The 15,695-nt window shown below is 43.0% G+C and overlaps 1 protein-coding gene across 4 annotated transcripts; it reads left to right on the top strand.

Moving 5' to 3' along the window:
* The first annotated feature begins 2,186 nt into the window (after positions 1 to 2,186).
* Positions 2,187 to 15,146, top strand: mideasa (mitotic deacetylase associated SANT domain protein a). Of its 4 annotated transcripts, none has more exons than XM_085246906.1 (13): positions 2,187 to 2,498; positions 2,925 to 4,654; positions 7,350 to 7,565; positions 9,390 to 9,732; positions 9,834 to 9,900; positions 9,985 to 10,127; positions 10,225 to 10,328; positions 10,439 to 10,514; positions 10,646 to 10,734; positions 11,219 to 11,362; positions 13,389 to 13,517; positions 13,677 to 13,843; positions 14,113 to 15,146. In XM_085246906.1, the coding sequence occupies exons 2-13, from the start codon at positions 3,149 to 3,151 to the stop codon at positions 14,393 to 14,395; spliced, it is 3,267 nt and encodes a 1,088-aa protein (XP_085103032.1). In that variant the 5' UTR covers positions 2,187 to 2,498; positions 2,925 to 3,148; the 3' UTR covers positions 14,396 to 15,146. The 4 variants fall into 4 exon arrangements, with proteins under 4 accessions (XP_085103032.1, XP_085103031.1, XP_085103030.1 ...); XM_085246905.1 differs by having other exon boundaries at positions 2,187 to 2,509; XM_085246904.1 differs by having other exon boundaries at positions 2,187 to 2,513.
* The last annotated feature ends 549 nt before the right edge of the window (positions 15,147 to 15,695 follow it).

Here is a 15,695-nt window from a genome sequence, read left to right as displayed (position 1 = left end):
AACAGCAACTAGTTTGTCAGTTAGTTTAACTTATCAATAATCTAATGCAAAAAACAAAAACAACTGAATACCAAACTCAAATGTCACGTAAAATAAACAACCTATTTAAAGTAAACATTTCTTGGCCTCCCCTGCGATGACGTGACACTTGGTACATTCCAGTTCCTGCATTTGAAAGAGGTGCATTTTGAAGGCCCATCTTTTCCTCATTTGGGTAGATCTCAGCAGCCAAGTGACCACATTTGTGTGTCTAATATTAAGCTTGACTATTATTTTATTTTTGTGTTCTCTTCTATGAATTTAGTTGATATTTGTATTATGTTTACGTCTTTGTGATTGCTGACTGTATGTGCATGCGATAATACAGGGCCCCACTAACAATGGGGATACAAAAACAAAGATAAAGAGCTGAACATGCAAAAGTTGACTATACATGTGTGCTACAAACAGAGGCATGTGTGTTTGAAACACATGCAAAATAAACACACATCTGTTTCATGAAATCATGACGTGTTCTCATTTATGTGTTTAAATGCAATGAGTATCAAAAACTAAGATAAATAAAGTGTGTTGCATGAGGTCAACAACTGATTATAAAAGTTGTCATCATTATTTGGAATTTCTAGCAGTGGCAGCCCCTCTAAAAAAAAAAAGAACTCTAAGTATACTTGACTTCTCGGATTTCTGACCTTAGCAAACATTTTATTGATGAGTTCTGTTTTACTTGTGAGTCTAAAGTCACGATGATGTCAATATTTAGAATAATGTTGCTATTAAATATAGAGAAGCAAGAAAACATTTACTGCAAGTCGGCTACTATATGAGCATGCAGTGGCTTTAGATTTTCAATCAGAGCCACCTGTCGCTCCTCAAGTTTGTTTTAACAAAAACAAGCAGGTGAAGAACAAAATGTTTGAGTCAAAGCCCCAGAGCCCCGTTCCACATAAACTATATGGGCAAAAGCACTGGGCCGCTTACACATTGCACCTCCAGAAGCTGCTCAGTTGTGGAAACCCCTGCCACAAAGCTCCTAGTGCACAGCTTTTGTCTTGATGCTAATGCCAGAGGAGGTTTGGGGCTCTGTATTTATATTTAATTTATTTTATTTAACCAACAGAGACACACTCTCAGTTCAGCCCCTGGCTTACCCAGTCTGTATGTCTAAGTATCCTTGGGCAAGAGACTGAACTCTCCCGATGCATCCCTTGTAATATGAGTGAGTCTGTGGGAATGTGAGGAAGAACTTAAGGCTTAAAGGGGAAAAAAAGACCCTGCATAAATGTGCACGCGACTGGGTGAACAATAATATTAAGTACAGTCCATTAAACAACCCATTTAAATAGAGAAGATGAAAACTATCTGTCATTGACTTTTCTTCCACCATTCTGATGCGCTGTTTATTCAGTAGGTCATGTTGACAATGTTTGCATGCCAAAATGTAGCTGAGCAGGTGTACCACCAAAGTGGCTGGTGGGTGTAGGTGGGTCTTCTGCATGTGAAAAATTAGGCACAAAATGGTTTGTGCATGCACCCCAGATAATCAGTGTGGTGCCTGCTCGTAAATAACACTGTGGACAGATGCAGATGACGGGAAATGTATTCGTCTCTGGCAGGAAACAGAGAAGCTGCTTAAAATAGGTTTCTTGTTAAAAACATAAACATGGATGAAATGATAAAAGTGAGTAGCTGGGCTTTAAATAACGCGTAATAAGCCCGCTTTAATGAATAAAACGATGAATAAATTCTAATAGAAGAGCTGGGGTTTGTTGAACCAGATGAATTATCCAAACGTAAACCCGGTTGGAGGCCTGATTTTAACCAACAACAAACTGCGTCCGTGTGACGAGCCTCCGATTTCCGGGGAAGCCGCCACTGAGAAACAAACGCACACGGATGCGGCGATGGGAGTGGCCAAACAATCGGATTGGATAACAGGATGTGACTTGAGCTGTTTTGGGGTGAGGCGGTGCGTTTGGAGGTGCACAACTTTCTGCGTGTTTTGCGCAGTTTCGCAGCCTTTTTTTCTTTTTCCGCGCACCTCGGACAAACCGAAACGGCGGCTTTAAACACTCGGAGCTTTCCTCTCAGCGAAAGCGCACTGATCTGAGGAAGTGCCCGAGCGGGCCGCTGCACGTTCAGCGTCTCGCGTGTGGGTTTACTTACGTTGCGTGCAGGAGAGGAGGAGGGGAGGAGGTGGAGGGGGGGAAAGTTGTGGACATGTTTTCCTGGAAGTGTACGGTTTTGCGGATACAGTGTGCAACATTGTAACTACGGCGTTACTGAGCCTGCCCCGGGCCCTGGCCGGACTTTGGAGCGTATTTCCGCGGGGCTGCTCGCTCGCCTGCTCGCCATATTGCGCGCTGTGAAACTCGAGGGAAAGTTGTCAAGAGTTATGACATTTGCTGCGCACGATCCCTTCATGGAGCTGCGCGCAGTTGATCGAAACCAAAGTGACTCCGTGGAGTTGGACACGGGCGACTCTTTGCACCATTGATAAGGTGATCACACGGTGTGTAAGTAATGCTTTTTAATCTGCTGGATTGCCTAAGAGCTCTTCGCTCCTCAGACGCTTCCTTATTGCTCTTTTTTTCTCCTCTCACACAAACATCACTGGCTATCGCTCGGGTGATTGCACGAGCCCCTTCGTTTCCTGTATTTCTTGTTGTGCCAAATGGCAGCTACACTGTAAGCGCCGCCGTGTTGAGGTCTGTCTGTCCCTTCGAAACTTGCAATGCCCTATCTGCGCGCACTCTTTCTCTCTGCTCAATCTGCGTGCAATCCTGTATATTTTCACTTTACTCTAACGGGGCTATCTGCTGGCGTAGGCCTCAATTTCCTCATTGCCAAAGACGACTGAGAGTCGAGTGAAAACTCTGTGTCTTCTAAGAAAACAAAAGTGTCTGACTTCTTCTTTCTATCGTAAGGTCTTGCACCCCCTAAAGAGGATGGACAGCGAGCCTCAGATTTGATTCTTGAAGGAGGACTGCGTGTTCTCCACCCTGTGCTTTCCTTTGGGATTTATATTTCCTCCCAGATACCTCTGTATACACAGTTAAAGAATTTCTTCACCACAAGCAGTGAAAGCGCACTACAGAGGCACCAACTTGCTTTTGCACGCTCACAGATCGGGACTGAAAGCTCTATTACTATGAGTCTTCCTGCTCAAGTAAATACTGACAAGAGTGGTAAGCACCGTGCTGCAGCCATGAAAGAGGCTGTGCAGCACCCAGGGGAGGTTTATTATGGTATGGGACCGCCAGCTTTAGAGTCAAGCCACAGTGACTCTGCCAGCAGCTCTGGTGTTTATAATCAAGAGAAAGGGCCCCAGAGTTTACCGCACTATCAACAGGGTGCTCCAGTAAAATGGATGCACCAGGACTCCTTACAGGCCCCTGGCTGGTCCCAGGAAGTTCCTGTGTCGACCTGGGGACAGAATTTTGGCCCCTACATGAGCGGAGTGAATGTCAGGAATCAGATGACGTTCCACAAGGGAGTCCACGAAGGTGTAGCTCTGCCGATGGGAGGGGAAAATCAGCTGTCCGGACCTGTGGAGGTTTATAGAGATGCCACACAGGCTCCGGCTCAAGGCAGGGGGATTGAGTGGGAACAGCATGCTGCAGCGGCGGCAATGCACCAGGCTCAGCTGCAAGCCTATCAACATGGCCACAAAGGCGTGGAGCTCCAAGGCCAGTCACATGTGCCACCTCATGGTTTGCAGGGGTCCATGCTGCAGCCCTTCCAGGCAACATTTAGACCCAGCAAGCAACAGTTCTCATCTGGCTATTACTCGGTTTTTCCAGCAAACAAGGCAATTCCGAACCTGCCCTACAGTGAGCAGCCCAAAACTCAGCAGCAGCTTCTACACCAGATGCAGCAGCAGCAGCAACAACAACAACAGCAACAAATTCATCATCACCATCATCACCAACAACAACAGCAGCAGCAGCAACAACAGTTGCATCAACAGCATCAGATTCAGTTGCAGCAGCAGCAGCAACAACAGCAACATTTGCAGCAACAGCAGCACCAAATCCAGCAACATCAAATCCAACAGCTGCAGCAACAAATGCAGCAACAGTATCAGCAGCAGCAGCAGCTCCAGGAGAGACAGCAACAAATCCAGCAAATGCAACAACAGCAGCAGCTACAGCAGCAAAATGTGTCACAGCAAGACACGACACAGCCACAGGTGCAACCAAAACAGCAGCAGACCCAAAACTTCGTCGCTTATCAGCCTGCCGAGCCGCCTCCATCTGAAACTGGGTCCAAAGAAGATGTTCAGTCGACGGAGCCGCAGCAGGAAGCAGAGGCTCAAAGCTGTGACGCGTCAGCCGTTCCTGATCAATGCCCCGAAAAGGCCGGCGCAAATCCCACAGAGCCCGCAAACGCGGCTGCTCCTCGGCGCTCGCGTCGCCTTTCCAGGGAGGGGCAGTCGCCACTGGATCCCCCTTCCACAAACATCTGGTCTCAAGCCAAAGAGCCTCCACCGCCCCAAAACGGAGTAGCGGGTGCGCAGGTTGCGAAAGCAGGGGAAAGCCAAGTGACAACAGGAGGGGTCATCCGTAGGAGAAGGAGAGCATCCAAGGAGATCAACTTGGAAACCCTGGCACAGAAGGCGTCAGAGATGGAGTCCCTGCCTGCAAAAATTGTAAAGGTAAAAGAGAAATGGCTCATTACACTGCTGCTGTAGGGAATATATCAATCATTTATGAGAGTAATATGATTTTAAAAAAAAAAGAAAGAAATAAAATACTCTTAGGCTCAGGTTGCTTGAGAGGGAACGGGGCAGGCAGCTCATTTGTGCAAGTGAGAGCAGATTTTCTCATCTGGCAAAGTTGGCAAGCAGCTGTACAAAGAGGAAGGACTCTGTTTCTATGCAGAACTTCCCTATGGTTTACAAAATCCTTTTCTTGGGCTTGTTTACTCGACTCGTGCAGCTGTTGAGCCTCAGCCATTGCGGGCTGTTTTAACAAGTTGCACATCGATACTGCAGACAACGTATCTGGTGAAACCTGAATGTCTGCCGTTCACTGAAGATTCGCCTTTTTGATCTGCTCTCCTCATTTTACTGCTGTATGAAAGATGATACGCTCTGTCGTTTTATTCAGGATATATAATATTTACTTTAATCGTGGCACACCCACTGGGGTCTGCTTCTTTAAGGTTTCTTTAGCAGTTTTTATTTTGTTGTTGTTTTTTTTACATAAACACAAGTCGCAGAAATGAGTAAAACTCAGTCTGAGTCCATTTTAACGCAAGCAAACGGACAGGTAGTCCTCTTCCCTCAGGGGGTTACGAAGCTTATCGAAGGCTTTCTTGCACCGCGCGCACGTTGGAGCAGCTGCATGTCTGCACACCTCCACATTCCTCAGGCCTTTTCCCAGTCATTCAGCAGAGCTAGGGAGGGGCAGCACTGTCAACCTGTATAGCTACACTCCTTTTCTCCCCACTACACGCCAAACAGGTTTAAGGTGGCGATTCACAACCCAGAGCTGTTTCGTTGTGGTTAGTTAAACTGCACTTTGTTTTCTAGGTCAGGAGACGAGACGAGTGTCTTTACTTTTGTTCTTAACTTTTACTAATTATAAATCACAAAACTGATTCATGCTTTAACCCCCACCACTAGAAGCCAGGATTACTCATTTTGCTAGTTTTTCTTTGAGTTAGAATGAGCAGAAATACCAGGCAGGCATGTGGACGTCTCCGAAAGCCTGCCAAAGTATGTGCTTGTAAAGCCCTATGATGAAATTTTATATATTTCTATTTTTATTTTACAGGTGGAATGCACATGTTTTGAAAGAGACTTTAATTTTTCTGCTCTGTGGTGTTTATTTTAAATTTTCATTTTTAATTGATCTCTTAATTATGGCGTTTCAAGCTGATATGTGGTTTATTGGTTGAGGAATTAATTTTGAGGAAAATAATAAGTTACTACTTTATCATTTAGGTGCTTTTAAATCTTAAAAGTAAACTCATCTGCCACTTTATTGGGTACATGTTCCCCTCTATTCTTTAATCCTCTGTGGCATTGATTAAATGAGTTGTCTCAGAGAAATTTGTCCAGATTGACGTGATAGTATCATGTTTTTGTTGTCATTGCTACTTTTTATTCGAATAATATATTTTTGAACTTTATTTGCATTTTTTTTTGTGCTTTCTATGTTCACTGGACACTTTATTAGGTACAACTAGATCTGCTAGTGTATGCATAACTAAAGCAAGGTGCTGGAAACATTCCTCAGAGATTTTGATGCATATTGATGTCATGACATAACACTGCAGATTTATCAGCTGCACGTCCATTGCATGAATCTCCAGTTCTGCCACATCCCAAAAGTGCTCAGCCAGATTGAGATCTGGTGGCTGCGAAGGCCACTGAGCTCACTGGGATGTTCAAGAACAGTTTGAGAGGATGGTGCGCTATCCTGTTGTTTACACTAAATTCTGACCTACCACCTGGATGTCGGTGCAGAAACTGAGACTCAACAGACCGGGTAACATTTTTCATCTGTTGTGAAACTGTTGAGCCTGTTTGAGTTGTTGCCTCCGTTTCCTGTCTTAGCTGCCAGGAGTGGCACCCAGTGTGGTCTTCTGCTGCTGTAGCTCATGTTGTGAGTTAAGAGATGCTCTTCTGCGTACCTTGATTGTTATTATTGAAGATACTGTTGCCTATTTAACAGCTCAAAGTAGTCTGGGCATTCTCCCCTGATCTTTGGCATCAACGAGGCAATTTTCCCAGAGAACTGCTGCTCGCAGGATATTTTCTCTTTTTCTGATCATTCTCTGTAAACCCTAGAGATGCTTGTGTGGGAAAATCCCAGTAGATCAGCAGTTTCTGAAATACTCAGACAAGCTCATCTGGCACCAACAATGCCACATTTAAAGTCACTTAAATCGCATTTCTTCCAAGTGGTTGATTTGCACTTCAGCGGATCATCTTAACCGTGTCTATTTGCACCGGGTTGCTGCCATGTGATTAACTGATTGGATATTTGTACTGATGAGCAGTTAAAGCAGCTGTACCTAATAAAGTGGCTGGTGAATGTAAGAAATGTATGTCTGTTGTATCTTGGGGACTTTTTAGTGATTCAAATGTTACAAAAAACAACGAAAGAATAGATATTTCTGTTCAGAAACAGTAATTCTGATTCTTTCTTTCTTTCTTTTTTTTTTTTTTTCTTTTTTTTTTTTTTTAAATTGGAGCCGAATGCAAAAAAAGCTCATGTGACCACTTGGACTTCTTCCTCTTTTTATATCTCAATCCCTTTTCCTTTATTTTCCTGCTACTTCCTCAACTCTCTTCTGCCTTTTCTAATCTTCCTGCCTCTTTCCTTATTGTGCCTCAACAGGAAGACGGTGCTTCAAGCAGGCAAGCCACAATGGTGCCCCTGGTCATCCCAGTATCTGTGCCAGTCCACAGAGGTCAAACAGATCCTCAGGGTGGCTGGGCTCAGGGGCGGCCCGGTCAGGGCGAGCGGCCTGCTGCACCATCCGATCGCAAACCTTCTGTCATTGTGGCTCGCCGGCGATCGCTGAGAAGCACCATGACTGAGAGTTTTGCTCAGGTTAGTTCCCTAAGGACGAGAGATTTGAATTGTTTTCCTTTCAGTCACTTTAAAGGGACTTTTTTCTTTTTTTGCATACCACGATGAAACATTTACAGCCGTTGTGTTTGTAGATGTTTATTCAGGCTTAGACCACATTGCATAACTACCTTGATACCCCCCTTTAAAATGCAAGTTTGAGCAGTATTGTTAGCAAAGACAATGTCATCCCACCCAGTTACACAAACAACCTCAAAGTTCAACTTCTCATGGGTCGGCTCAGACCTCGCAGTGGTTAAACATTGAGACTTTGAGTCTTTCAGACATCTGCTGAGGAGTAACAGAGATGTGCAACTAAAACTTGGACCAACCCACAATTTATGGACTGAATTAGATGATGTGACTCATTAATTCCAAAATCCTGAACCACATGAACATCATTACAGACTGTAGGTTCACAGTGAAGTCAGATTCAGGAAGTACACTCATCACTGGGCCAGATGATTAAATCTATTTTATGTGTGTAATGCAAAAAAATCAATGTAGGGAGAAGACAAACTCCGAATTGAGCTTAGATATTTTTATCTGGTCGAGTAGGTTTGGTGAAGAGAGGTCTGCTTATTCTTACTGTAAAGCGACACCATGACCCGTTTAGGGCTAAACGTGCCAAAAATACATTTGCAAAATTCAGCTTCAGTGTCTTTTTCAGAATGACTTTATTCATACATTTTCATAACCACATAACCCAGACAGGTCATGAATCTGTCACAGGGCTTGTACAAAAAAAAATGGGTGATCATTCACACATTCAGTTTAGAATCGCAAATTAAGCTAGCATGCATGTCGTTGCATGTGGTTGTGACAGTGGGGTGAGAAGTAAACATTAATGATAGTATTAGGTAGGAGTATTAGTGCAACAACATAAATGTCATTGTTCATTTTGAGAAAACAGTCAAAATACAGAGATTAAAGTTGGCGTTTCAATTACTCATCTATACCCGGCATTTTGTAGAGAGTATAGCAGCCGTGGGAGTTGTTTGACTTCAAACTACAACTTTAATCTCCAAATTTAAAATGAAATGAACAACAATGTACTTTTCCTTAATGTGGTCCTAGTACTTCTTCAGAGGGGATTTTAGCTTGTGCCAGCTCTGATTCTGTTTCTCCGTTTACTGGAGAAACTGGGCGCTGGGATTTCTGGAGTTGCAGCTGAGTTTTATTTATTTTTTGCAAAGTCATAAAATTAAGGCAAGTCCCAGCTGAATGCACAGGCAATTCCTCCAAAGCTGGGCGTTTGACACCAACAGAGAAATGGCACTACAGGCCTGAGAAAATGTTCAGTTGTTCTGTGTGGGACTGTTCCTTTAATTTCCAACAAGGTCCTCAAATGTTGGACATAGAGGTACAAAACTTTATCACATAAGTCTCAAAACACTAGCATAATTTGAATATCAGAAACGGTTTAGTCCAAAAGGATGTTTTAATACAGTTAACGATCTGGACCTGAGATTTAATAATAAATCGGTGAACTTTAAAAACGCCTTTCTAACCTGACTTGTTGTGTAAAATCCATTTACACCCCAGCTGATGAGGCGTTGTCGTCTGTGTGTGGCTTTTCCCTTCTCACAGAGAAACTTAGATTGCGTCACGATAAACCACGTGAGAATGTTCAGTCAGCTTTATGGCCGGTTGTGTCTGATCCAGGAGCAATAAAGGTTAATACAGGAGGAAGGTGGAGGATAGCAGGGAGAATTTATTCCTTGAATTTGATCAGTCAGGCGTGAAACCTGCTCATGATTGTTATAAAAAATATAGGTTTGTGTTAACTCTGCTTCTTCCATCCAGGATGAGGAAAGCGATACAGGACTTGATGAGGACGGAAAAGCTAAACTGAAGCGCAGGCCACGTCCCGAACCTCTCATCATCCCTCCCCCCAAACCATCCACCTTCATCGCACCATCCGTCTACTCCAGCATCACTTCCTTTCAGAGCAACCTCCGTTCTCCGGTGCGCCTGATGGACAACCCTCTTACCTTTCCCCCATACACGCCACCACCCATCCTGTCTCCTGTGCGGGAGGGCTCCGGACTCTACTTCTCCACCTTCCTCACTAACATAGCTGTAACCAACCAAATCCTGCCGCCCCCGCCTACGCCCAAGTCTGCAGCTCGGAGCCTTCTGCGTTCCAGTGAGTCTCGTTTGCTTCAGTTCTTTTGCAGTGATATATGTGAGTTACTTGTTTGAATAAATTACTTAACAAGCAAGAGCTTTTTCATTCGCCTCTTCCAGCGAGTTCAGACGTTACGCCGCCTAGCTTCACCTTGAATGCCGAGGCTACACCTGTGAGCCTCGAACCGTGAGTAGCACTTAATAGTAGGTTGTTTGGATGTTTGTTTCTAACTGACGGCTTCATAACTCAGCCCTCTGTGTTGGCATTCAGACGGATCAACATTGGGCAAAAGTACCAGGCAGAAATTCCTGATTTGCAAGATGAAGCTTCTTCCCAGTCCGCCCAGCACAAAGCGGACTTGGTTTGGGTTCCTATTGATGACGCCGCCTTCAAACATGGTGACAAAGAGACCAGTAAGTGTCCATCATAACATGTGACCTACCGACCTCGCTTTTTATTCATACTTTGAGCTTTTTGTCACCATCGACACTCCTCACGTTCTCTTTGTAGTGGAGGATTTGATGAACATGGCATGTTCGAGCGTTTTGAGAGGAGGAGGAACCAATCAGGAGCTGGCTTTGCACTGTTTTCATGAATGTGGAGGAGATTTCCTTGTGAGTAAAGTGACGTACAGATATTACATTATTTACACTACTACTTATAAGTGTTTCATAGCTTTCAAATGAGGGACATGCCTTTGCTCACGGTGATGCCAACTTTTAAGGAAACACTGGGACGTTTGATGCATCAGGATCCAATTTTCCCCAAAGGCCATCAATTGATAGGTTATCACTACTCAGGTAACAACAACAAAAAGAAGCTTTTTATGCTAATTGCTTCAATCAGCTGTCACGTGCTTTCTCTTTGCCTTTCTCTGCAATTTATGCTCTTGCTCACTCGCCTATTTTTACTGCATTTGTTTTCCCCTCAGGCTCTGACAGCTGGACAGCAGAGGAGAAGCGGTTTTTCAATAAGGGGATCTCTGCCTACAGGAAGGACTTCTTTCTGGTGCAGAAACTGGTATGTTCGTTAATTTGACCCTGCAGCAAGAACAACTGTGAATCAGTGGGGGGGAAGAAAGCAACCAAACAAACAGTTGCATACGATTAAATGCACTCTGTGTAGCGTCAATAAATCCTTTGTGCACTCCTCGAGGCATTCACGTAATTGCTTTAATCAAACAAGACAATAATAGTTAAGACGTTCGGTCTTTGCTGCATGATGCCAGATTTAGATGTAATGGAAAATGAGTAAACAGGAAGAGGACGCTCACCTCTCAACACAAAGACGAGCTGCATCTTTAAAAAGGTTCAAAAAGTCATTCAGACTGAAAAATTCACATCCTCTTTGCGACAGGAAATGACTATTTTTATAGGAAATGTGGGCTTTAAAAAAAAAAAGCGGTAAAATAAGCTGAGACAGAGTGACTTCTCAAGGATTATCTTACGTATTCTTATTATTCAATAAAGCTTTACATGTGCACGCTTCTCTGACTGTTTTAAAGGTGCGGACTAAGACCGTGGCTCAGTGTGTGGAGTTCTACTACACATACAAGAAGCAGGTGAAAGTTGGTCGCAATGGGATTTTAATGTTCGGCCCTCCTGATTCACCTGTGGAAAAACACGCAGAGGCAGTCGTGGACGTCAAGGTAAGCGCGGTTAAATCTGACCTTTATTTTAAAGAGTCAATATGCAGTCATGGTAATAAAAAGCACATCCTGAATTCTAAGGTGAAGTAATCTGGTCCTTTAATTTGTTGTTTATCAAACAAAAGTTAAACCAAAATGCAGAAGCACTGTGTGAAAAATTACAGCCTCAAGAGGCTACGTGGCAGCCAGGTGCTGCTAATCAAATGCATTTGATTGATTTTGTTAACCTTTATTGAGATAGGGCAGTGGAGAGGAATCGGGAAAGCTGGGTAAGAGAGCAGGAGGAAGACGTGCAATAAATGACTTCAGTGTGGCTTGAAACCAAGGCCTCTTCAACAGCCTCATGGCCATAATTAATAGCGCCACATCTGCTGAAACTCCTCTCATACAAACACACATTAGAGCACAAGCGCCTGATACCAACTGTCAGGCACGTTGGTGGAGGAGTGAGGATTTGGGCTTGGTTTTGCAGTCAAAGTCAACCATGTGAGGCCACTTGTCCAACAGCTTAAGCTTAGAGTTATAAAACAGGAGAACGACCCCAAACCCAGCAGTAAATCTGCAACATCATTTCTGGGTGTTATAATTGTCCAATTAAAAACCCGACGTCAACCTGACTGAAATGTTTTTGCAGGAGCTTGGAGAGCTGTGCATAAACAAATGCCTGCAAACTTTAGTGAACTGAAGCAACACTGTAAAGAAGGGTGGGACAAAATTCCTCCACAATGATGTGAGAGACTGATTAAGTCACAGAAAACAGTTACTTCACATTAGTGCTTCTAAAGGTGGTTAAATAAGCTCTTGAATTATGGGATGCACTCAGCTTTTCAAACACTGCTTCTTAATTTTTGGCAAAATTGTTGTTAAATAAATAATAACACTTTGTAATATGTTGTATTGTTGCTCATCTGAGGTTGTATTTACCTAGCATTAAGTACACCAGGTGTGCTTTAGATTATGTGCTTGTACATAAAACCTTTGAATTGATTGGTGTACTGTTTACCATGACCGTATATGTAGTATTTGCAATGTCTCATGTGCGTTTCATTGTGCATGGTTGAATGTGTCTTCCATGTTATATTTATCTGTTTGAATATATTTAGGATTAATTAAAAGTCGTCAACATTTTTCAACTAATCAAATGGAACTTGAGTGTTTTTAAGAAGGGGTTTCATTGTGTGTGAATACAGATGTCTGCACATGGAGAAATATGCTTTGTGCCACGTCTTTTTGCTGCTATGTTATTTTAAATACACGGCAGCAAAAAGAAACAGACACCCTTCAGCCAGTGGCTTTCTTCAGCATTTCTGATACATGTATTTGTGTGACCCTAAATAAAGCAACCCCTGGACCTATTCTCTGGTTGACAGCAGTTATTTACAAAAGTACCAAAATAAGGATGTGCTCTGGCCACGCAAAATGTTAAGACCACTGGAATCAAGAACGATGAGTTGGTGGTTGTGAGAAAAGAAGGGTTGCACATTAGCTGGTCTAAAAATGTAGAGTAATAATCATATTTGTATATGATTATTACTCTATATAAAGATGTCTAGATCCAATTTTTAATCTAATCCTATCCTTCCCCGTATATAGAGCCTGTTAGTTTGAAACAAGATACCCACTTTACTTCTGATTGGCTGCCCCTCATCTGGGTTCCTTGAATAGAGTAATACATTTTGTGTATCCACTGTTAATGTGCTTTCTTTTTTTTTTTAGGAAGGGGGGGGGGGGGTCTGGCAACTAAGAAAGCATTTTGAGGAAATCTTGAGAAAGCTGAGTCAAGTGTACCAGGGAGTGGAGGCTGCAAAACTCTCAACAGCTGCGACTTTATTAAGGAAAACCTCTGTTTTTGTTTGTTTGGGGTTTTTTTTGGGGGGGGGGGAGGGACAATTAAGAAGAAAGACTAGGGTAAAAAAATAAACAACGGGTCCCCTTTAATGAAGAAACAAGGATCTTATTGTCTTGAAGTAATGTTTAAGATTCTGGGTCATAGTCTGCCTAATTTCCCTGGTGGGATTCCTTACAGAGTTCACAGCAGCCGAAGATGACTCAAGGTGAAGCGGATGAGGATGACAAGAAGAATATGTCTTTAGAGCAAATCAATGAGAGAAAACAGCAGGCGAGGGTCGCTCAGTCACTACAGGTTCATGACTATGTAAGTTTCATTTCATAGTTCTTTGATACACATCCTTATCAGTTAATATATTTAAAATAAGGAAAAAACAATATATTTATTTATTTGAAAAAATCTAAATTTTATGAACCATTGGTCTCAACTGTGCTAAAACGCAACCTTCTGTTTCTGCCTCTTCAGGCAGGAACAGTGCTGGTGCTCAAAGAGCCAGATACTGTTCATAAAGAGGCTCATCAGTCTCCAGCACTTCCCAGATCTCGGGCCGAGCCTGCTGCAAAGAAGCCCCGGGTGCCACTGAAGCCCTCGCAGGAACCTGAGCAGATTTTTCCTTGCAAGAAATGCAACAGGTACGACAAAAGCCATCACAGAGATTGGCGTTAATTCCTGACCTGTTAGCATTGTGTTATGAATGTTTGCTCATTCATTATAAGAGTCCAAATAATGCTGGTGATTTTTGGTTCATCTCAGTGTGCTGATCTCTGTGGGGCACAGTGTGTTTAGAAGTTTCCGTGAATTCCGTGATATATTTATTTATTTATTTATTTTTTCAATAGCGCCGCTTTATTCCAAACAGTTGCTATCAAGCATAACGCTGCACCCTTTTCCTCCCTTACAGAGTGTTTTATAAAGTGAAGAGTCGAAGCGCTCACATGAAGAGTCATGCCGAGCAGGAGAAGAAGGCTGCAGCGCTGCGTCAGAAGGAGGAGGAGGAGCAGGCAGCAGCTCAAGCTCGAGCCAGGAAGGCGGCGGCAGCAGCAGCAGCAGCAGCGGCGGCAGCTGTGTCTGCTGCAGAGACCCAGCGGGGAGGTAATGGGAATGGAGCGTCAGAGCAGGCTGAGGCCAGCAGCCAAGAGGACTCATCAGAGGGGGAGGATGACGACGATGAAGACTGGCAGTGAGACCGATATAAAGACGAACATTAATGGGATGGATTGACGTGTAAATAGAGGGGAGATGGTGAACAAATCAGGGAGGGAGGTGTTTAAAAACATGTGCTCCCCTATGAGGAGCAGAATAAGCACAAGATGCTTTTAAAGTCTTCCTGTTGATCTTTTCACTTGTTTCCTGACCTGAACTGTTTGTCTTTGACTGTAATTCAGATTCACACCGTCAGCGTGTAAGCCACACTCCACATTTTCACATTTGTACCTTTGAAATAATCAGTTTGTTTTTTTTGTTGGTTTTTTTTTTTTTGTGTGTGTAAAATGTCCGTGTGCTATGCTTCTGCTTTTGCTAATAGGGCCTTTTTAAATCTTATTTAATTGAACATATGTTAAGATCTTCAATGGTTGTTTGATGAATCAGGATATCTTTCTAGCAATAAAATGAGATCAAGGCAATCATTACTTTATAGTTGCTTCCCTTTAAAGACAGAAGCCATTCTGTTTCAAATACTTCTTACAGGAAAAAAAACAGCGCTGCATTTAGCAGATTTCTATCAGATTTTTAGGTGGGTTGTACACTTATTTTTAAACTAAGGGACCTTTGAAATGAATATGTACAAAAAATATATATATGAGACTGTCATATATTTATGATACTGCGTTTTTTTTTTTTTCTTCAGTGATTTTGATAATATAAAAAGTAATCATGTCGGCTGTAATGTGACTGGTGAATTGAGAAATGTATTAAAGAAATATATTCTTCTGAGGAGTGGATGGGGTTTTTTGTTTAACCAGCAGATGGCGGCAGAGGTTCAGTGTGATCTGAGAATTTCCCTTCATGGCTGCCTGTAGGTGAATGGAAATATTGCTGTTGTCTGATTGGCCTAAGATAAACGTGGCTTAAATTCTATGTAGACCAAGTCAAGATTTATGTCATTTTATATTCCTAAATCATAACATCCTTATACATCTAGTGGGCAAAGAGAGATTTACTTCTAATGCTGTGCTCATAGGTCTTATATGCCAGACAGGCTCCAAAGGCCTATAATTTTAAGATTAAGGGCTGGAAAGCCAACTTGTCTTGAGACGCTAGGGAGTGGTGAAATTTTGCATTGATCTTTGGTGGCATAATTCAGCCATTTAGGAGTGTGAGCCATAAAGGGAAATGATGCTCTCGGGAGATGAGATGCGAGGGATATTGCGCTGAGATTATTGAAGACAAAGTGGCTCTGTTTCTGTCTCCAGCCCATCAGTGACTGAGTGGCCTTCATTTACTTTCCTCCTGCTGCAAAAATCTAGCAGCAGACATTGCTTT

Source organism: Mchenga conophoros, linkage group LG15 (assembly GCF_057382185.1).
Source record: "Mchenga conophoros isolate Kocher_MC1m ecotype Shallow Benthic linkage group LG15, M_conophoros_male_GT1.1, whole genome shotgun sequence".
Classification (NCBI taxonomy): Eukaryota; Metazoa; Chordata; class Actinopteri; order Cichliformes; family Cichlidae; genus Mchenga; species Mchenga conophoros.
The sequence above is the reverse complement of the archived record's forward strand: the minus strand, read 5'-3'. Positions and strand labels throughout refer to the sequence as shown.

Coding starts and splice junctions, on each gene's coding strand:
- mideasa (XM_085246906.1), top strand. CDS start 3,149: ATGAGTCTTCCTGCTCAAGTAAATACTGACAAGAGTGGTAAGCACCGT. Junction 10,128..10,224: donor ACATGGTGACAAAGAGACCA/GTAAGTGTCCAT, acceptor TTCTCTTTGTAG/TGGAGGATTTGATGAACATG. Junction 10,329..10,438: donor AATGTGGAGGAGATTTCCTT/GTGAGTAAAGTG, acceptor CCAACTTTTAAG/GAAACACTGGGACGTTTGAT.